This window comes from Magallana gigas, chromosome 6 (assembly GCF_963853765.1).
Source record: "Magallana gigas chromosome 6, xbMagGiga1.1, whole genome shotgun sequence".
NCBI classification, from domain to species: domain Eukaryota; kingdom Metazoa; phylum Mollusca; class Bivalvia; order Ostreida; family Ostreidae; genus Magallana; species Magallana gigas.
The window spans coordinates 5,420,566-5,442,950 of NC_088858.1; the positions used below are offsets into that span (position 1 = coordinate 5,420,566).

The 22,385-nt window shown below is 34.4% G+C and overlaps 1 protein-coding gene across 22 annotated transcripts in view; it reads left to right on the plus strand.

Annotated features, from left to right (window-relative positions):
• The window catches only part of LOC105328472 (serine/threonine-protein phosphatase 4 regulatory subunit 4), a 35,721-nt gene extending 13,704 nt beyond the window's left edge, over positions 1-22,017 (plus strand). For 2 of the 22 annotated variants that reach the window (XM_066089060.1, XM_066089065.1), the window contains 26 exons: positions 5,219-5,366; positions 5,597-5,670; positions 5,963-6,069; positions 6,360-6,467; positions 7,060-7,181; positions 7,821-7,943; positions 8,261-8,394; positions 9,333-9,410; positions 9,638-9,757; positions 9,978-10,055; positions 10,257-10,343; positions 10,459-10,641; positions 10,869-10,974; positions 11,157-11,491; positions 11,600-11,677; positions 11,852-11,978; positions 12,075-12,116; positions 12,632-12,664; positions 13,955-14,059; positions 14,174-14,188; positions 15,326-15,388; positions 15,838-16,005; positions 16,884-16,965; positions 17,887-17,951; positions 19,615-19,666; positions 19,997-22,017. In XM_066089060.1, the coding sequence (XP_065945132.1) occupies positions 5,219-5,366; positions 5,597-5,670; positions 5,963-6,069; positions 6,360-6,467; positions 7,060-7,181; positions 7,821-7,943; positions 8,261-8,394; positions 9,333-9,410; positions 9,638-9,757; positions 9,978-10,055; positions 10,257-10,343; positions 10,459-10,641; positions 10,869-10,974; positions 11,157-11,491; positions 11,600-11,677; positions 11,852-11,978; positions 12,075-12,116; positions 12,632-12,664; positions 13,955-14,059; positions 14,174-14,188; positions 15,326-15,388; positions 15,838-16,005; positions 16,884-16,965; positions 17,887-17,951; positions 19,615-19,666; positions 19,997-20,018 (2,655 nt within the window). In that variant the 3' untranslated portion in view covers positions 20,019-22,017. The remainder of the gene's footprint in view (positions 1-5,218; positions 5,367-5,596; positions 5,671-5,962; positions 6,070-6,359; positions 6,468-7,059; positions 7,182-7,820; positions 7,944-8,260; positions 8,395-9,332; positions 9,411-9,637; positions 9,758-9,977; positions 10,056-10,256; positions 10,344-10,458; positions 10,642-10,868; positions 10,975-11,156; positions 11,492-11,599; positions 11,678-11,851; positions 11,979-12,074; positions 12,117-12,631; positions 12,665-13,954; positions 14,060-14,173; positions 14,189-15,325; positions 15,389-15,837; positions 16,006-16,883; positions 16,966-17,886; positions 17,952-19,614; positions 19,667-19,996) is intronic. The other 20 variants (XM_066089066.1, XM_066089069.1, XM_066089072.1 and 17 more) reach the window with 20 other exon arrangements.
• The last annotated feature ends 368 nt before the right edge of the window (positions 22,018-22,385 follow it).

Sequence of the window (22,385 nt, forward strand, 5' to 3'; positions counted from 1 at the left end):
ATATTGTCTCAATCTACACAGATGCAATTGGGTACCGGTTTATGCTGGGCTTTAACCTGCGATGGACTGGTGTCCCATCCAAGGGGAGTCAATGATTCTCATCCACTTAGCACCAATGAAACCGGAGATATGTGCCTTCATGTCTCTGAGAAGAAATTAACTTTTTAACTCTTTGGTTTACTGCCTACTTAAAGGTCCTTTGATATGGATACATATGGAACATAATAGCAAAACAACAAAATTTTTCGAAAATGTCACTTCAAATGATCAAGTTTTTCTACTGGTATATTGAATAAAAGATGAGTGAAATGGCAGAGTTCCTTAGCAATAAAAGATATTTATCATGGTAAAACAAGAACAGTTATGGCATGACTGTGAAAAGGCCAATATGAGAGACCTAAAATCACGTACATAACATAGATGTAATATTTTCCCTTGGTGATTTGTGTGTGGCATTGTTTTTTATTCACCCAGTTGTTCACCACTGATTGTTCCTTTAAGTATGAGTTGCTCTGTGCAGATTGCCTGCATTAGTGTTACTTGTCAATATTTTCTTGCTTCCAAATCAATTCACTCTGTCAGGTGTACAAACATATGGTTTACTGCCGTGTAAGTTTGAATGATTGTGGTAAACTCAATTGAATGAGTAACACCTGTATCCAAAGGGAAATATTACTCAGCATCATTATCAAGTCATGTGACTTAGGAGAGTAAAAATTCCCAGAATCAAGTATAAGAAATTCAGCCATTTATACATACATGACCAGTTTTTTCTGATTAAAACAAAATGACAAAAGATTTCATGTATGATTAGGAGAATTACAATACATGTAGTTTTTATTAGGAATATTATATAGTATATGAACCTATCAATACCATTCTTCTAAAAGGGAAATGGCCAAAAATAGTACAGTTGTGTACAAATGAGGAACATATGGAGGCCCGTATAATGACTGGATTTTGACTTGCTAGAAGAATTTTCTAACACATTTAAGTGATATTATAATGACCCTTATGTACCAAAAAAAACATGTTGCAGTGCAAGAAGTTGTTAAAGTATGCAGTATAAAGTAGGGCTCTATGATATGCTGAAGTAGTCTCAAGAGAGGCAATAGGGTACTCTCATAGCTTAGAGGGAGGGAAATATTCAACCACAATTCAATGCCAGACTTGGTTAGAGTTTTAAATGTATATAATATTTGTGTACATAGGTATGTAATTAATCATTTTTGCAGGGATTAAGCTTAGAAGTGAGTCCTCCAAAACTAAAAACAAAATTGTGTAGAAGATACTTAGTAATGTCTCTTTGTATTGTCAGACATGCTTGAAATTTTTTGTCAATTCATTTAAATCTTCTCTTGAGCAGGTGTCATGAAAAGTTATCTTTATTATGATGGTGCAAGAGGAAATTTGGAAATCATATATTTGGTGAGGCTATAAAAGGGAATTATGTATAGATATAAGTGGCTGACCCGTGTTGACTTGGGGTAAACATTTGTCTTTCCTATTATGAAACAAATGCTAGGCAAAGTCAGCCCGGGCTCGTATTGATCGGCAAACACACTCGCAAGGATGAATGCCATGTTATGAATTTCTGATCCTCCATTAATCTTTGGAAACTTGCACTGGTTTATAGCCAGACCTGCATGGGATAATGCCAAAGTCTCCATCATATCAAAACCAAAATTTGGAATGGCTAAAAAATATTTGCTAGGTCAGGTGTTCAGAAATGACAAGGATTTGCAATCTTCTTTTATGAATCATAATACTCTTTATCATTTTCTATTCAATTCTAAGCTTGGATGGCAGCCCCCTTCTTGGGTTTTTTCTTTCTTAAATCAACAGTTCATGTTAACTTTATTGTCAGAAATATTGAGGCACCATATTAAGCCCTGTCGAATCCAGAGATCTTGTGAATTTTAATTAAATGTGTAGAACTGTACATGGGTGGTTTGGAGTTGCTCCACAAGCAGAATTTTTTAAAGTTATTGTTTGTGGCTTGAATGTCAGACTACAGTTAAACAGAAAAACAAATGTTTTAAAAGTAGGTCCCCTAGTTGCTAAGAGAAAAACTTCTCAGTCCCAAGAACTGAATCTCATCTCATTTAATGCTATTGCTGTATTTATGTGCTATCTATATGAATCAGATATATATGTCTTCAGTAAGGGTTCTGGACCAAAATACTAACTTTAACTTGTCAAATCAAAGTCTGGATCATCTTCAGAACGTGTCTGTCGCCATTTTTGATGAAATTAAATTAATATTTTGTTGCTGTGGTAGCTAAACCATGTTTGAAAAAAATTAAATGTTACATACAATTTTAGTGGAGTATAAACTTTGGCAAATAAAATGCAAAAGACACTTCTAATGTAGACTCTTAAGTTTATAAAAAAAAATTACCATGAAATGTGTAATCTGTAAATACAAGAGGTCCTAGGTTGGGGAGCCTATTTTGACCTTTGCTTTGTGTTATCCAGCTTACATTTGATCATTGCATTTGCTATTACACCTGGGCCCCTTTTTTTCTGGAACATGCAGTTAAAACCAGAACTGAAATCTGTTAGGCTTTCTACAGGGGATTAAGTATAGCAAGGCATGAAGTGTAAACTCCTTGACAATGTGAATGTACGTAGTTAACGCAATTATTGTACAAATATTTGTCTATTTGTAATGTTAAAACCAATAACCTACATCTTGTTGACAAGTCCTGATTTTACAGAAGAAAACATCGCGATTTCTGTTTCTTTGATTTTGTCTTGGTGAATTTTTTTTTTTTCGTTTTTGTTTTTGATAATTACAACATTTACCTGCAAAAAAAATTACTCACATTATGCAATTTACTTGTTATTTGATACTCTAACAATTTGGGATTTAAAAGGATCTTAAAAAATGCTTTATGATTATATGTAATTGCAATATACACACCTTAAGTACCGGTAGAACAAAAATCATTCATATTTTTTTCCATTTAAGAACTTAATGTTATTGTATAAGGTAATAGGTAGTCCACAAAATTTACAAATGCTCATCATACACAGTTTGGAAATACATTTACCTTTAAGTATGTTTACAAAAAATGGTAAAGCTAAATAGTTCATAAAAGCCTGGATCCATTTAGGATTGTATGTTTATAAAACATAAAGTCTAGCTTAATTGATCAAGTCTCTTACTTTTTATCAGTGTCAGACAGAAAAGAAATGCATTAGTTTCTTATAATTAAATTCATTGTGAGCCAATCTACTTGTCTTTGTAATAGCTTCTAAGCTTTTGTTTTAGAGTTAACCCCGACTTCAATACTATATTGATTGATGGCATAAGATTTGTACCCTTGTCTCCACACACACAGATGATGGGAACCTACTTGTTTAGGAATGGGAAAACCACTTTGTAACCCGGGCCATATGAAAAAAATCTCCAAAAATGTTTGCACTCCTTATTTTTTTTTTTTAAACTGTGCACTTGTAGTACTTCACTTTGACCTGAGATGATGGCATTTGTTTCTCAAAACCACCAAGCAGTTAAAAGTGCATCTGTACCAAGGGCGCCGCTTTGTGGTTCTGTTTAAAAAATTCAGGTTCAAAACTGAGGTTCATTTTTAATACTGAATTTTGATGAATTTAATGCTCTCACAGAAAACTGCACATCAGAAGTGCTGTATATTTGTTTATGATGTAATCAAATATTGTGGAGTAGTATTTTTTTTGCTGCAGATAATGTTTACTCTGTGGTTTCTGACAAATGGCCCTCGTACATCACTTTATCAGTTTGGACCTGTAATTTATCATCTCCATACCCATCTCAGCTTGATCCGGGGACGTTTTTCTATTCAGTAGGAGATACGATAAAGAACAGGGGGTAGCTCACACTGCTGCATAAAGAGATACCACTTCACATAAATTCACAGGACATTTACTGGTAAAAAACAGTGTTTATGACATTTTAAATGTGACGGTAAACATCTATATTCAGTAATGACTGCTGGGATAGAGCCAAGTTTTGATTTAGGGGTGCATAATCTTGTTCTTACTGCCAAATAAAGATAAAAAGGTTACACACTATCTCGGATAAGCTGACAGTCTTATACCACCTTTTGTTGTCTTTTCTTTTTCTTAAATAAAAAATGATTTGATTCAGAAATTGATGGTTTTACTGTAAACCAATGTTTATTTACAGCAACTTTTTTTTTTATTTCTGGTTTATAAAACTGATTTTTGCAACTGAGCCAATATATATATTTAAAAAAAAAAAACACAAGATGCATGTAAGTTGAAGAACTGGTTTGTTCCGAAAAATGAAATCAAGATGTTTGTGTTTTTGCAAAAATCACAAATTTTCCTATAATAAATCAAATTGAAATAAAAATTGAACTGTTTTGCCTCATATGCGCAGTCTTGTCTCAGTTGAATGTTTATGATGGGATTGGGATGATTGCATAAATTGAAACTGGGGAAGGGGGGTGAGTACTTATATTGCTCTAGCAGAATAGTTAACTCTGCTTTCTTAAAGAATCCATGTCTGTTTATTGTTAATAACATTGGATGTCTCAGATGTTGCATTGGGATCAAGTTTTTATGATACTAAAGCTGAAGTTACATAATGATTACATCCTTGCCTGATTTTGCACAAACATTCAGATTATGGCGTAATGTTCTTTGTCAGTGCCTTGTATGACACTGATGTATGGGCAGACCTCATGCTATTGATTACAAGCTATTTCCTAAGAATAGCAAAAAATCAAAAATCTGTAAGTAAAAACACAATTTTAGAAATTAATTTTATGACTGTAAAAAGTCTGTAACAAACATATTTCAGTTGCAATCATGCCTCTGTGTTTTGATGTTATGGGAATTCCCCAAATTTGTACAGTATAATATATTGTATGTAATTGATGATGAATCCATCAGATGCCTTTGTTTCTACAAGAGCTTCCCTAATGGTAAATCAAACTGCTGCTGCTGTAATTTAAACTTCACTGAGGGTCTTTCATTTGCATTTTCAGTCTCAAATTTTGTGGATTTTGACTATTTTGATCAAGATTCCACATTGTGGGTACTTTATGTCAAATTGTTTCTGTAGTAAATGGTTTGATTGTACTGAATATCTTTGATTGATTGTAACTGAGATCTAGTTAACTCATTATCAAGACACACCCCCCCCCCCACTACCCCGTTTTTCCACCCTAGTAATCAAAGTTCTGATTGTATTTGTGCCTTTCAGGAGGTCCTACACCTGGCCCAGACAGACATGCAGCTTGCTGCCACCTCGGCATTCCTGCAGATCCTACAGAAGAACCTGGTGCCCATCCAGAACTACTCCCAGACATTCCTCCAGACAATCCTCAATAGTGTGGACAGCAAGGACCCAGGTAACACAGACCCTCGGGGTCCCATCCTTACCTCAGGGCTGAAAAAAACCCTCTGTAAATGTAGCACTGATAAGTCTAAACTTACACAGAAATTACCTCTATAGATGCCTACTGGGTATAAGATCTTAACAAATACCTGTAAATGTCAGGAAATATATCAATGTTGACTTACTTTATATGTCAGAAAATGCTCATGTTTGATTATTGTTGTGTTCTGACTTTTGTTTTAGACGTGGCCTCAGCTTGGTTAGATACATTACTTGATGTCATAGACCTCCTGCCGAAAGAAGTCATTAAAAAAGAGGTTAGTTCAAGTCCCTACCCCCAGGACAGGTCCCCTCAGACCCCACCAACCACTAAGTCTGTATTATACCACATCTAATGTCAAAACTGGAAAAGCAGCAGGACTGGCTCAGTCTATTCAGTGCCAAACTAAATAAAAAATTGTCTTTAATAGGAAGTATAAAAAGCTCCTAAAGGTTTTATACTGGGTGATAAAGAATCAGCTCGGAGCCATTATGTAAGATTTTTAAATGTTGTTGTTAGTTAGAGAGCTTTTGCTGAACTTTAAACATTTGAATGTTGTTTTATTACAGATCTTGGGGTCCGCCATTTCAAAGGGACAGCTTGCACAGTCTGTTCAGTCCCGACTGGCCTGCTGTCGAATCCTCGGCAAGATCTCCACCAAGTTTGAACCTTTTGTGTAGGTCTCCTTCATGAGCATGGTGTTCTACTACTGTTAACTATCATCATGCATTTCTTATAATTAAAAACTAATCCGTCATACAAAGAAAAGGGTTTTTTTACATGTAATAAGTTTTATTAAAAGCAATTATATCAGTTTTATTGAAAACAGATGTCACAACAGATGTTCACGCGCTAATTAGTATTTTCATGGAATAAAAGTTGATATATAGCTGTAGACATATGAAATTATGTAACTTGCAGTTGCATACACAACATGTAGTCATTTTTTTTTTTTCGATATTTCAGAATCAAGAAGGAGATTCTTCCTGTGGTGCAGTCCCTGTGTCAGGATGTAGACTATGAAGTCCGGGGCTGTATGTGCAGACAATTGGATTGTGTCGCCAGAGGACTGGGGTCTGTATAAATACAACCAACATTATAAATGGATAGTAAAAGACATTGCTACCTAAGAAATCTCATTACTGAAATATATGTTGCGTGATTCTCAGACTAATAATGATTAGTGTAATGCAGATTTTTAATCTAACAAGGATATTTATCACACAACAGCATCTTGTGCAAATATTCCAACCAGGAAAGTTAACAAGGTACAAGATAATGATTTGTTTGTTTCAGTCCTATTGTATTACACAACACGGGGCAGACTAGCATTTTACTGCTGCCAGGCATACTGCACACTCTATGTGAATCAATACTCAATACATGTGGAGGGTCACTGTGTTCAAATGTCTTTAAAGCCTTCACAGTGTTAAGCTATATCTATAAAAGTCCTGCAGCTGTCAAGCATGGATGTGTTTGTTCACATTATACTGATAGTCATTGTTCTCAATTAAAAACAGTCATTAACCACAAAAATAATTGGTTGTATAGCTAGTTTCCATCCTGTTCTTCTGTTATGATTCGGTGCTTTTGATAATGAGTATTTTGCCTGTTAAACCTGTCTCCTATGCCTTCAGTAGAGTATATGTGTGTTTGATTACTGTAGACTGGAGGCCACAAAGAGTGCAATACTGCCAGAACTGGTGGAGCTGACCAATGACGAGGAGTGTCATGTCCGGATCGCGGGACTGGAGACGGTCGTCAATATCCTCAGTCTGCTCGATACAGGTAGGTACACGTGGGTACACTGCAGGTCCGCTGTGGGTGCTCTGTAGGTACTCTTTAGATATACTAAAGGTACACTGTAGGTATACCATAGGTACACTGTGGGTATACCATAGGTACACTGTAGTTAATACTGAAGGTACAATGATGGTATATTGTAGCTACATCATAGGTACTTTACCAATCCCAGGCAAATTTTGTTATTTATTAAAATGGACAATTTTTAGGCTTTGTTTTAATATCTCTGGAGTAAACCCAGACTTTATGGAAATCAAATTTTCTTGAATAAATCATAACTTAGATATATACAATGTCAAAACAATGAAGAATTTGGTGGTGTGGGGTATCTTTGAAATCTGTAACTCATTGTCTTTCTTACAATAGCATCGTCGCTAGCCAAGTGTCCGATTCGTTTTTCTCATCTCCAAGGGGGAGAAAAATGAATCGTACACTTGGCTATGGAAGATGTTACAATAGATGATTCCACAGAATGCAGGACACTGCTGATCTTAGACATGGGGCACTAAATCCTATAATAATAACAACTGAAGTCTATTATTAAACCAAGTTAATTCATTGATGAAACTATATGTAAACTTATGCTTTGATGTCTATTGAAGCTTGTATTATTTTTTGCTTCAGAAACCTGTGGTACCACCATTATTCCACTTGTGTGCAAGATCTGTCAGCAGGCGGTGCAAGCTGAGGATGCCACATTGCCAGTGGTGGCTACTCAGCTTGGCAAACTGTGCCATGGTATTGCTGGTGAGTAGAAGTCAACAGCGTTATTTACTGTAAACCTACTTTTCTTCACATGATAGAAATATTCACAACATTTGCAGGTTTTTCCTTGGCGGGAATATCAGTCAAAGTCACGTACCAATTCTGGTAAACTTCAATGCATAAACAAAATTCAGATTGGTTTCTGGAGTTTGTTGTCCGGACGTACCTTCATTTTATTAATCTGCCAAATAAATTATCACAAACAAAATTTATATTTAGTCTATAGTATTACAGGTAGAATAATGAGTCCCATCATTCTGTATGTGAACTATTTCCATGTTTCTATTTAATTTGCTTAGACAACCTCACGGATGAGCAGAAGCAGTGGTTTATAGATTTCTATAAGAAACTTTGTCATGTGGGTTTGGAAAAGAACAAGGCAAGTAGTAGAGTGACCACGCCGGTAATTGACAAGGATCGAGGAGGCAGTAAAGTAAGTCATCAGTGTGTTTGAGTGCTTGGGAGCGGCTACTTCTTACACGGTGGGATCATGCATGGAGCAACAACTGACCCCTATCACAGATATCCTGCAGTTGTTAGCCTGCAGAGAAAGCTCTTTTTTTAAAAGTCAGTTTATTTTTGGTTATCCCAGGAAATTGATTTAGTTTAGTTGTTGTTCTGTGGAGAGTTCCATTAGAGTGAAACTTGAACCATTATAGAATAGATCCAAATCCTCCCATAATTTGTTTTTTGTGACAATAAAACCTGACCTATACCTTCTCAAAGTTGCCATTAATTGCTGAAATGAAATTAATTCCAATTAAGATGGAATGGGTTCATTAAATATAGATATTAATGCTTGTTCTAATTGACAAGTTTAAGTACTAGTATTTATAGTGTATCTCTGTAAAAACAGTAACCCTACCCCACCCCTCCCCTTCCATGCTTGATCCCAACTTACAGCTACCGAGGTAAAGGGTTTGTACTCATACACAGTGGTAGATGAGCTTTCTAATCCTCCTCTAGACTGATCCAGCTAATGACCATCAAGTACTTAGTAGAGGCGTTTTATTCACAGTTAACATGACTCTGACTGAAACTATAACGGTTGAATCTTCTATATAACTCTATACACCAGTGTTAAAATACCAGAAATATTTAAACATAACTGTTTTCATATAACTTTATCAACAATAACTACATTTAGACAAAGTAAAAATACTGGAAATATTTATATATATTTTATGGACTATTTTCTACTGAAAATATGCCAAAATAATTTTGTTATATTCTGTCAAAGTCTATAGAATTAGTCAATATGCTAGTTTTGAAATCTCCATGTATATTGGACATTACCAGACAGATACAGAGTTTTGATTTACAGTGACTGCTCTACCTAAACCAATTTGTGATTTTGAGATAAATTTGCAGGAATCAGACCTAACTGATATCTTTGAGCTAGAAGACAAATTGGTGGAGTGCAGGAAAAACAGTGCATTTAATTTCCCTGTAAGTTTTTATTCACTTATTCTCTAGGTCTATGTTTCTGATTAACTTCTCTATTTTCGTCATCCCAGAGACAAAACATTACCAGAACTCTTCTGTAAATCAATATGCCCGCTTTAAGTGAACAATTGATCAATCAGTGGTGGAAGAAATAAGTGGACACAATCGAGTAGATCACTTGATGGGTTTCCTGCCGTCGACTGATGTCTGGTTTTTATTCATTTTTGTAGGCAATGGTTTTATTTTGTGGTGCAAAACAATTCAAACCTGATTTGCACGTAACCTTTACACATCTGTGCAAAGACCCCCACTTCATGGTGAGGAAGACGATCTCCGGGGGATTCCATGAAGTAAGTCTAGTGCACCAACTGTTTAAACAAAACATTCATTTCACTCTTGCCTAAAGACATCACTTCCTCTAAATGAAAAACAAACACTTTTATAAATAGTGTCTTGTATAACCTTTCAAAATGTAGGATTTATTTAAAGAGGCATTATAAAATGGCTTATAGTGGTATTAGATGTATTGTCAATGTGCTTTTGGAATTGGAGCTATGTTTGTTTTGACAGGTCTGTAAGTTGCTCGGAAACAGTGCGAATCTGATTCAATCAGACCTGGTGGCTCTACTGAAGGACGAGTCAATCGAGGTAGGCATTACAGCAGCTGGCCTGTTGTACCTAGTATAGATATACCTGTAGCAAAATCTTTCAATTCATGTCCATATATGTATCCATAAATTTAAACTTTTTAATGATGGTAATACACATTTTCTGTATTTAGTTCATGTTATACACAGTAGTTAATTAATACCTATGGCACTATAGAACTTACTGTTTTGATTACGTCAGGTACTTAAGGGTGTTGTGAGCAATATGCCGGCCATTCTGGACTGTTACATGTCAAGTGGTAGCAACCACACTGTGTCCGAGTCCAAGGTTAGTCAGTCAAGAAGGATAACTCTAGTGTGTCTACAGATTAACTGTCTCAGAACAGCTCTTCTCTCCCTTGGTCGGGATTGGCTCTGTGTCATTTGCTTTGTTTCTTTTTCAGTCTGGACCTCTATCCGATATCATTCCAGCCTTTTTGGCATCAGAGAATGCTGTTTTTACCTCCAACAACTGGAGATTACAGGAGATGCTGATGAACAACTTGTCGTGCCTAAACAAGTGTTACTCTAGTGAAAACATCTACAACAAAGTCATTCCAATTCTCAGGCAAAAACTCCTCAAAGCTGTAAGATATCATTCTCTCAATGCATCTTGCCAGGGCCTCAATTCCAATTTCATATCAGTTCTTTTACAATAATTTCATTTTGTTGAGCTATTTGGCAATGTGTTGATGAAATATGTTTTCCTGCAGAGGGCTCTAACGTTAAATCATTTCAACTCTTTAATAATCATTTAATTTGGTTGAGCTATTTGGTAATGTACTGTGATGATGAAGAAGGTCTTGTCTTACAGAGGGCCCTACCAGTGAAAGTGGCAGCTGCACGGTCCTTGCTGAAACTAACAAGGAAGGTGAAGAAGCGAGAGCAGAGGGATGAAATTTTCCACGGTTTAATTCATGGTAAGAATTTCTTTTATCAGTAAGGAATCTAATAATTGGCACATTACGAAGTGTCTCATGGTCTATATGTTTAGCATACATACTCTTTGAAAATGCAATTTAAAAATTTTCAGGGATTTCTTTTGTTTACAATTTGATGAGTTATTGATCTTTGTAGTGACATAGATTGTGTTCTTTTGCAGAGTTTTGTCACGCCAGGAAGTGTTACCTGAGGAATGTGTTTGTAGACATTTGTAGAATTGTGATAGAACTGTACTCTAAAAAATTCTTCAAGGAGACTTTCTATGAATATCTTTTAGAATTACACACGGACAGTGTGCCCAATATAAGACTCAATCTGTGTTCAATTTTACCTGACTTAAAACGTTTATTAATCCTTCCAACGGACCGAGGTCTCCTACAGCAATTAGACGCTTGTGTTCGTAAGTTATTAGTGGCAGAAAAAGATAAAGATGTGACGGACGGAGTTCAGAGTGCACTTGAAGAGTTGGACAAAATTCACATTCCAATGCAATCTGTAAGTTTAAAAATTTTGCAAAATATCCATGCAGTTTACAAAGGAATGTTCAGGATTGAACTATTCTGTTTATGGGTTAGGAGTATGATGTTTTTCCTTCAATTTTAGATGACAAGAAGAAACTTATTTGAACAAGATTTAGAAGATCAAAAGAAAGAGGAAGAAGAGAAATTACTGCTGGATAATGTAGGTTTTTATGCTCTAGCTGTATCAAGCACAAGTATAATATTTTTTTTTTCAATTTATACCAATTTACTGTTCATCCTATTTATTTAAAAGAGTCATAAACTAAGTAAGAATTTATGTGTTTATTTAAAGAATGCTTCTCATTTGTTAACTTTAAAAAATTTTCTATGGTAGGAGGAGAAAGAGTTGAAAAAAGAGGAGGAAGCAGCAGAGAAGAAGAAGGGAGACAAACGCAATCTGGTGTCGGCCAAGAAGGGTTCGGAGAATGGCTCCTCCAGCAAGATCCCAGGACCTCGGAAAGGTGAGAGGCTGGCACAGGTGTCAGAAGAAATCATTCACATCTGAGATTTTGTCTGCTTTCACTGTGACAGGTGTTAAATACTGATGCTGTTTTCAGGTTCACGAGCTGGCTTGTCAGGCTCAAACTCAACAACAAAGAGTAAGAACACCTACTTATTTTTGACCTAGTTTTACACTGTACACCTGCTGTCTGTTTCCTCCACGTTCACACTAATCACCTCCGTCACCTCTGTCTGGTTCATCGCAGGTTTTATTTTCCTAGAAACAATAAAATTATGAACCATGATACGGTAATCATACTTATATTCCACATTTTCTGAGCACATTAACATATGTCATTCTGAATATGTCCATCAAAATTCTTTTTTGCCATTTTGATTTTGTTTTTAATAATTTTGTTTTGAGTCGGACATCAGACTTATATTATCATCAAATCATCTCTTCACCAAGCACACAAAAAATGCATGCCTACCTCCAGCCCTGTTGTAATTCTTTTTTGTTTTTTTGTTTAAATTTGTATCGGCCCGTTTTGAACACAGATGCAATTGACAGTGTTGTAAGAAATGTCTGCTTTGCCATCACCTTTTGGTTGCTCTGTGATTTGACCTCTATAAATAGAGTTCTGAATGTAACAGAGGTTTTGTGTTTTGACAGAGTTTTTATACCCATCACACATAGCACCAGAAGGTAATGCTCAGCTCTACAGTTTGCTTGCTCAAGTTATATATCTGCTTGTTATATCAAGAGACCTGACTACTGTTTTTATTTGATGATTATCTTGTGTATGTACAGTCAAACATCAGTATCTCGAACTTGGTGGGACTAAGAAAAACTTTGAGATGTCAGAAAATTTGAGATAAAGAGATGTAGATACTTTAAGAAACAGTGGTTGGGGATATTCGATTCACTTCTACCATTGTATTTATTATATATCTGTTCGAGATATCGAAGTTCAACTGTAATCTTGTAGTCACAAAAGAGCCAAATTTCCTTTGTGGGTTCTAACTCTATTTATTCTATAGGGAGTCACCGATATCTTGGTATAAATAAAAGGTTCCAATGACATATACTATTTTACTTTTAATATGGTGAAGGGTTACTGATAAATAATTTTTATATATACCCATTTTTTTTTATCTAAACTAATTAACTTGTAACTATTTATTTTATATGAATGTAAGAAGTTTCATTCATTGTACATGTATGTTATTAAGAACCAGTCACATTTTTTTCAATATGAAGCATTTATTTTTTGTGTTGAAGCACCTAGCTCATTGTAGATATATCAAGTAAAAAGAACAATTACATGTAGTTTTTTGTAGATTTTTTTTTCAAATTCATTTTTCCTTTGCATTTCAAGTACATTAATTCTACATGTACAATGTACAGTCACAAGTCGGAACTCTTTAGATGAGCACGTTGTTTAGTTTTAGATCAGTAAGTGTATAATAGAATAGTGACTTGATAAATCACAATATCACAGATTTTGTTGTCAGTAGAACAAACATTTAAGATGAATATATGTTAATTGGTAAACTTTTTAACCAATAGCAGAGAGTTCCTATGTCCATCTTTTGAGCATATATGTGGAAATTGCCATAGATTTGTCAGTTCCTCTGGTTTTAGCTGAGAAAAAGCTTATAAGGTTTGAGAAAGACCTATATATGTATTTAGGAGTATAGCCAATAGAGTAGGCAGACCTCATGATAAATGAGAGGAGAGCTATCTGTCAATGAAGATGAATTCTATGAAAATTACCAGCCAGAGGAAACTCTAATCTGCATTGTAGTCAAATAATGTGACTTTAAACTGAATTTAGAAAAATATTTCAGGAAATAATTCTCATGACTTTAACACGCAGATTGAAAAATTTGATACAGAATAATGATATTTATATTGATGATCATAGTGGTGGAATACGATTTTTGTAAAGATACAGTTCACTTCTAAAATATTTGTATTTATTTTTTATTAAAGATGACAACAAACCAATATCCCCCAACACAAAGGGTGCAGGTACCAGTAACAATAAGCTGGTCAAATCTAAGTCCATCAATTGTCTTTCTCAAATACCGAGGCGAGGTAAACAAAACAAGCATGTGTATCTATTTGTGATGTCTGATGCATTGACGCGTCCCTGGTTTGAAAATCCTTGATGGCTTGCATTCCCGTAATGTTTTTGTTTTATTTTTGTAGATGTCGAAGACTTAGGTTAATAAAGCATGCTTTTTCATGAAATATGTGAAAGCATGAACTGTTCTTGTATGCTATATAATTTTTTCTTCCTTTATTTTTTAATATCTTTATCTGAGTTATACAAAGATCAGGCAAAAGCACGGTAGTTCACTGAAATACAACAACTAAATTAGATTATACCCCAGTATATATGTATACCAAAGTTTTTACTTATTTTACTAGCTTTTTCTTTTTGTTAAAGGGGGGGGGGGTACACCAGTATGAATTTGAAATATTTAAGACAAGAAGTTAGACAGCTCATACATAGTTTACAAATGTTTGGGTTAGATTTTGTGAGCTCACTTGCGCAATAAAGATGAGGTGTATGATATTTTCACCAAGATACAGTTACTGGTACTGTAAGCCAATTAATTTCTTTTCACAATTTATTATGATAAACTAACACTTAGTGAATAATTTGTTGCCAAGCTTTTTTTTTTCAGTAAAATGAAAAGTAATATTCCAAGTGGCAAAGTTCTCGTAAACATCCAATCTCTCAAGAAATTTTTTTGCAGGCAATAAAGTTGGATTAAATATTTTGGAAACATCAATAGTGTATTATAATGTAATTTTTTTATCCAATGGAATCTTTTTTACATTAAGTTACAGTAACTCTAGTATTTATTATGTGGATTATATAAGTGAACTGTATCTGTGTCTTGTTCTATTGTGACTTTGGAATCATTTTATCGACCGGTAGGTTGAATAATTCTGACTTCTGACCTTTTTTTTCAGCTTCTTCCAGATATGATAATTGCTCTTTGAACATGTTTAAGTTTTTAGCATGTCTGATTATGGTTTTATCGTTTGCTTGATACATGTAAAAAACATTTCATTGTCATGAAATATGAATGCATTCTGTGAAACAAATGAATCATATATATATGCTGTGTTCATATAGGTAAATCATATGCTCATTTATAAAAAAAATTTATTTGATTTAGATAATAATCATCAAATTTTAATCAACAATTTAACTGTGACTCAAGTTATACAGTGGATTTGTTCGTGTTGCGCAATCTTCAGATGTTGGTTGCAAACATTAGCCCCCTGTGAGGGGGCGTGTCTCCATGTGTGATTTGACATGTCTGATCTCTTGTTTTGGTGCTTCAGATGGCAAGGATCTGTCCAAGACTAAGATAGTCTCACCCGCCCCTACCCCAGGAAAATCTCCAGGTCAGTATATGTCTGTGTCCCCTTGGCTGTTGTAGTGTCTAACGTTTCTGTCCGACCGTTTATGAACTGTTCTGTCCAATTGTTTATCAAGTGTCCAACCATTTATCAACTGTCCGTCTGTTTATTTTGTTTGGGAGAAGCCTTTGTTTTCGGTTTATTTCTGATTTAATTGACTGATCCAAATGGGTGGTTTTATTCTAGGTTAACTAATGTGTTGTTTTTAACAACTTTGGTTGTATATTGAAAATTTTTTTGGTTGTTTTTTTGTTGAGATATTTTGTGTTGAACTAAAAAATTGTGGGGATGGAATTTATTCCTCCATGTTCAAGTTGACTTTGTAGTTTGTACTCTCTTCTTTCAGTATTTTTATCGCCATATGAATTCAGAAGTTAATTTTCAGACTTTGATCTGTCACTTGAAGTATTCTATTGAGCAATTCCTGTTTTAAGGTAACAAAGTACAGGTGAACAGTAACATCAGTAAGGCATCCACAGGGGACTCTAACATTAACAAAAAGAGAGTGTCCTCCCCTAAGCTCTCCCGACTGCCTCTGTACAACTCCAATCCGAATCTACACCCAGGACGACCTTCATCTCCCTCCCTCATCCCGATCAAAGGTGAGCCAGGAGGAGGGCTAGTGTTTGTGAAGCATTATACAGCATTATACAGCATTGTGCAGCATTGTGCAGCATGAACTGAGTTTGAGGACTGGAACCTTGTGTTGGTGGAGGGGCATGTTCTATTTCATATTTTTTTTTCAGTTTTTTCTTGTGACAGAGTTGTGCTAGCTTTTTCTGTTTCTGTGTATTGTACACCTGGACACCCAGTGTGTCTCTAACTTGTTCACGTTGGCTGACTGATTTGAATGTGGAAGAGCTTGATGTCTGTATCTGTGTGTAATATGGTGGCAGGGTATCAAGCTGTAATGTGTCTACACTATGGGCTTAATCACTCCTGGAGAACTCTCTCTTTTTTTCTCATCAGCATGTATTATTTGTTTGATGATTGACAATAAAATATTTAAAGGAGAAGCCTGATCTATTTCTCTCTTTCTGGTTTTTCTAGTTCCATTTTACAACTGTATGTTTGAGATCTTATTTTTCCTCTTAGGAATTCTTTCCTGAATGTTCAATATCATCTGGGTGTTTATTTTTTGCTGAGATGCTGTGATATGTGACTTAATTTGCTGAATGTTACTGACAAATCTTCTATTTATAGTTGTTCTTATATTGCTGTGCATGTGTATATCAGAGTTTTGTGTGCCTATCTCACAATTACTTTCTGTTTCAGAAATGACATATGACAACTGAGATCATTTGATTTCAGAAAACCATGTTTTCATATGTATTTCATTAACGAATGCCAAAATCATTGCATCAGTAAATTACATACATATTGAGTGGAAAAAATATTCTTATTTTGCTACACAAAGGGAAGCAACTTGTAGCAAAGAAATATTTGCAGGAGAAAATAACTATCTGATTTGATATTTCAGCCTCAACCACAAGTTCAACCAACAAAACCATTAAGGCGACTCGTGGGAGTGGCATCCCCGCCCCCGGGAGTGCAGGAACAAGGTAGGCTCTCCCTCAGCTTCTGTCCTCCTAGAGGGGCGTGTCCACGCAAATGTTGTGTTGTTTGGCTAGTCCTGTGATAAAACTCTCACAGCGGGGCTGCTCATTGACTTAACTCCTCAATCCTTCAAAGATATCTACTCAGAAATGTCTCAGAAAATTCTCCTTGATACCTTTTGTTCATATTTTCATGTCTGAATAATAAGTCTTTTAATTTAATTAATTTGTATTGTATTAAAAACAATTCAACTCTAAATTTTCACTCGCCCTTGTACCTGACTTGATTGCTTTTAGATGTAGGAGGTATGGGACTTTTAGATCCATATGTGATGGTTCAAACTTGATTAATAAACTATCTATTTGCTCTGATGTAGAGTAGTTATAAACTATTTACATGTATCTGTTTAATTAAACTTTCTCTGGGAATAGTGTTTCTAGTTAGTGTAACTTTTATAAAATTGGGAAGTTGTGTTGTATAAAATTTACACTCAACTGGGGGATAGAAATGTCAATGAGGATTGTATGGAGTATTTACACTAGGTGAACTTGGAAAAGGACATTAATGGTTGAAGGATTGCTATTGAAGTTGCCTGATTAACTGCATGGGGCTTGATTGATAGCATTAATAATACAGGGGTTTTTATTGGTATTCAATATTGGGACAGCATAATTCATGTGTATACACTAATCTTGTTAATTATTTATTATCTCTAAACAAAATTTTATTAAAGGGGATGGGTATTAAATGGCAACACATCAAAAAATAAAATTCAATAAAACTATCGGTAAAATCAATGATAATCAAGAATCAATTTGGGGGGATAGCAATGGTCACTAGTCCCACGGACACCTGCGGCATTGTGTGTGTTCACTGGGTGTTGTATGTAGCTGCTCCTCCACTCTGTGTGTTGTTTGGTGTTTCAGAAGGGCCTCGGTCCCAACTATCTCCACCAGCAGAAGAGGATCTCTGAGCGGTCAGCTCCCCACCGGTAGTTACATGCGCTTACTCCTTCTGTTCTTGGCTTGGCTAGCTTAGACAGCTGACTTTTTCGGCTTTGTTTCCCTTTCTGCAGTTTTTTCTTTTCAGCTGGAACTGATTCTGCCAAATATATCATCATTAGGTTTTTTATTCAGTAAAGCAGCTTAAAGTGCAAATTTTTAATTCTGCAAATTTTATTTTCAGTTTATGCACAGCAAAAGATAGTCTAGAATCAAAAAGCTCATATTTTCATTTCAAGTATATCAGCTAGTATATCAACATTCTGTTATAATCATTTATACTAGAAAAGTGAAATTTTATATATTCTTCAAGTTAAGAATAGTTATAATTTTAGTTTTATTTTAGCTAGACTGTATGTAAATTTATTTATTATGTAAATGATAAGTTATATCAATATATATAAAGGCAGATAAAAAGAAATTTTTATCCTCTGCACAGGCATTCACCAGCACGGATCATTCTTTGTTACACAAATCACTGCACCATATTAAAGTTCGACAATTTATTATTTTTGGTAATATATTATATTTGTAATAAGTTAAATGATATTTTTTGCGAGATTCATCTTTTTGTCCAATAAGCTGTGTATTCTAACACAGTATTATTAATTCAATTGTTATGACTTAGATAAGAAACATACCAGAATTACATTGTTCAAGGTATGTGATACATACCGATAAACCAAATTAATTAATGGGTTTTTTTGTAAATTGATATAAGATATTTCAAATACATGTTATACATCAAAATAAAATTTAATATACTTAACCAAATACAGTTACAAAGACTTTACATGTAGATATAACAAAAAGACTTACAGAAGCCTGACAAAGTTAAAATTTAAAAAACAGAATAAAAAATGGTTACTGATTGATTCTGATAATCATTTACCCTTTTTATTTACATTTATTAACATATTGATATTTTTGTGATTAAATGTTAATAGGAGTTACCTCCCATTCCTTGTCCAAACTTTGCTAAAGCTTTAACTGGCAAGCATCAGACTTCAGAGTGCTGTAAAACCATTAATTCAAGTCTTGATTTTAATAGAAACAATTAAAAATAATCAATCCAGATTTTGAAGCAATTTTTATTAATTAATACACTTGTGTTCAAAGTTTGATTTCTTGATTGATTTATTGTTGATGTTTTGAGTTGTATCACAAACTAACATAGATCTGAACTCCCTCACCCCCGGTCCCCAGTCCCCCTCACCCCCAGCCTGGGGTTTACAGTACTTCATGTCACAGTTTCTCCCCCATATTCCTCTAAATTTCTTATCTTAACAACTACAGTGACAGAACTGCCCTACTATAGACTCTAGAGTGTGTCACCCAGATCCTGTGAAATGTTATGATTAATTACACTCAACAAAGCATAAATCACCAGTGAAAGTTCAGGATTTAGTTAATCATCAGCTTAAAACTGTTTGTCATTTTGTTTGTATATGAATATTGTATTTACTGGTACGTACAGTAAAATGAAGGTTATTTCCCTCATGAATAATAAAATAATATGTGTATATTTGGTTTTTGTAACAGAATTTCTCTGCCACTGGTGAAAATTGAATACCTAGACACACAATTATTGATTATTATTGTGTATTGATTGATTGTTGACAGAATGATTTATTTGAACATTTTTTTTGACAGAGGTGACTCCAAAAGCAAAAGGCAGTAATGGGGCACTCACTCCCTCCATCAAGTACGTCTCGCATTCTGTTTTTATGTGATCTATATGTATTCTATATAACAGGTAAATTTGGCTCATAAGACATCTTAACTTACAGGGGCAGACTTAGAATTGGCAAAAGTTATTATTATATATTTCCTAAAAAAATAAAAGTTATCATATTCTCAGGTTTATTTTGGAGACTGAATTGGCCAGATATTGCTGCACCAATATGTGATGTCTGACATTTGACCAAAATGTTTTTGATAGTGATGAATGAAGTGCCAAAGAATCACATTGAAAGCTCTGAGAGAGAAAGAGCAAGATAGATAGTACATGTATATGTTCTGGTTTTGCTTTTAGGGAAAGGAAAAAGTCGAGATAATCTGGATTAGTGAGAAGAGCTGAATTGCGCACATTGATGCATCCAGAGAAACCTTGCTGTTTCCATAGCGACTGTGATAGGACCAATCAGATTACCTGTGACATGTATTATTGTATAATGACACTTGTGTGTAATTTAAATACTGCTGAAGAAAAGGAATTGACAGACTGCTAAAAGAATGTAATATGACATTTATGAAATAATGCAAATGCATTTTTGATTTCTGTTATATAAAAAAGAAATGGAGAATCTACTGTGTAAAAATAGACAGACACAGTCCAGAGAAAAAAATGAAGCCAAATTGTCACCTATAAGTGCTCCTGAGAATTCAGACATTCCATTTAATTTTTTTTGTGTACATTTTATAGTCATTATTTATAGTCATAGTATAAAGTGATGATATATACAAATCAAAATCCTATAATGATGTTGTCCTATTGATGTTCAAGAGATTTAAGATTGTAACAGGATGTTATTTACCATAATTGTTAGTTTTGATTGTTAGGAAAACTGCATAATTAATTGTCTGAGTTAGTAAATAAGATTTCTGTGGTTCTAAATCAATGCATGTACATTGTACACGATAATCCATTTTTACTGTTTCATTTTGTAATTCATGATTTATATTTTGTAATATAAAAAAGTGCCTAATTGTTTGACATCTTGTGCATTAATTTTGAAGAAGACATAATATCCCTCCTACAGCACTGTAGATGGACTGTTTGAAAGTAATATTTAAACTGTCACTTATATATACAGCCGTGCGTAGATATCAATTTTCAGGTGCAATCATTAGCCACAGACTTTGAATCATGTTAGATGAATTTTGATTTCTGTATGTGTATGTACAAGAACTTCATATCATAAGCTGATAAATGTGAAAAAACTGAATGCTTATATCTTTGTGTGCAAGTTAATGAAAGCATTTACATAGAAAGTAAAAACCTCAGTAAACTGTAGTCATTCCAGTATTCTATAGAAACTGCTGTATTGTATTGTGATCAAACACATGTTTAAGATATATGGCAGATTTAGCAAACTGAGAAGGTGATGTATGAAATTAGGTGTTCTGTGCAATTGTTGATGTCTACATAGAGTGAAAGGGACATAACTCCAGGTGTGCATGATAACCAAGTATTTTCATGTGCTGTTACTTGTTGACAGATTATTTTTGAGAGAAGTTGTTTATTTTTGTTGATTAAATAAACTAGATGTGCCTGTTGTAAACGTGAGATTTTTATCCCCAAAAGTTGCAGTCATTGCAAGTTCTTAAAAAATAGATCTGTATGATGCATGAAGTCTTTGTAGAAATCCATATTTTACTGCAGGAACACTTGATATGTAAAGGCACCTACATCTGATACTTTTTGAACGTTTTATTTTGATTTTGCACTATACAGCAATAGATTCAGTAGAATGTAAAAATGAAGATTTATTACTGTTATTCATAATCAATAGTCCAATATTGCGCAACAGGAAGGGAATTTTACCTGTCCAGTTTGAATTTCAGTGCTTACAGATTTCATCTTGTACTATGAATACCTGACAGTATAAGAACTTTACTCTGTAATCCACAAAGAATTACAGCATGTAGTTTACTATTTTCAGTATGGCGATACATATATAGGGCTCTTTACATAAATTGTTGATTTTCTTTCTTTTTCTAAAAGATACATTTTCTTGTTATTTTCAAACCTTTAATGTTGTATGATAAATAGGTAGATACAATTAGTTAGCATGAATGTGCTGCCGTCCCAAAAGTTATAAGAAGTAAATTATTTATTTTGTTGTCTCGCAAACTATTTTCCCTCAATATTCTTTTTTATATACTATCAATAACTGAACTTATAGGGTCACCACTGTGTTGAAACATTTCTGCTGATTTTTGGACTGGTTTCAAGCTTTGATTTGTAGTGAGAGCATGCATGTAGGTGCTTTAAGCTGTCTTGTTAACTGATGATGTAAACTCAATGCAATATTATTAAATGACTCAACTGATTGTCTTTGTGTTTAATTAATACATATTTTAAGAAAGCCTCTAAACATCAGTTAGTGATGTGGATAGAAGTACACTGAATTCAATCATGGAATCCAATACACGTATTAAATCTCTGAGGAAGATAGCTTTAACTACCTTGCACTTTGAACATAATTAACTGGAGGTGCACACAGGTGGATCAAATTTGTACTTTGTGTCAAACGGAGCGTTTGAATGTTATCATTGTCTTCATGCTTCTTGAACGGGAAAATAGTTTTTTTTTATTGTGTTATCCCACCTGCACTAAAAGCTTTCAGGTGCTGCATGTGCAGGGTTTTTTTTTACACCGTTTGATTAATTGTGGGAGATCAGATCAGGGAACATGATGT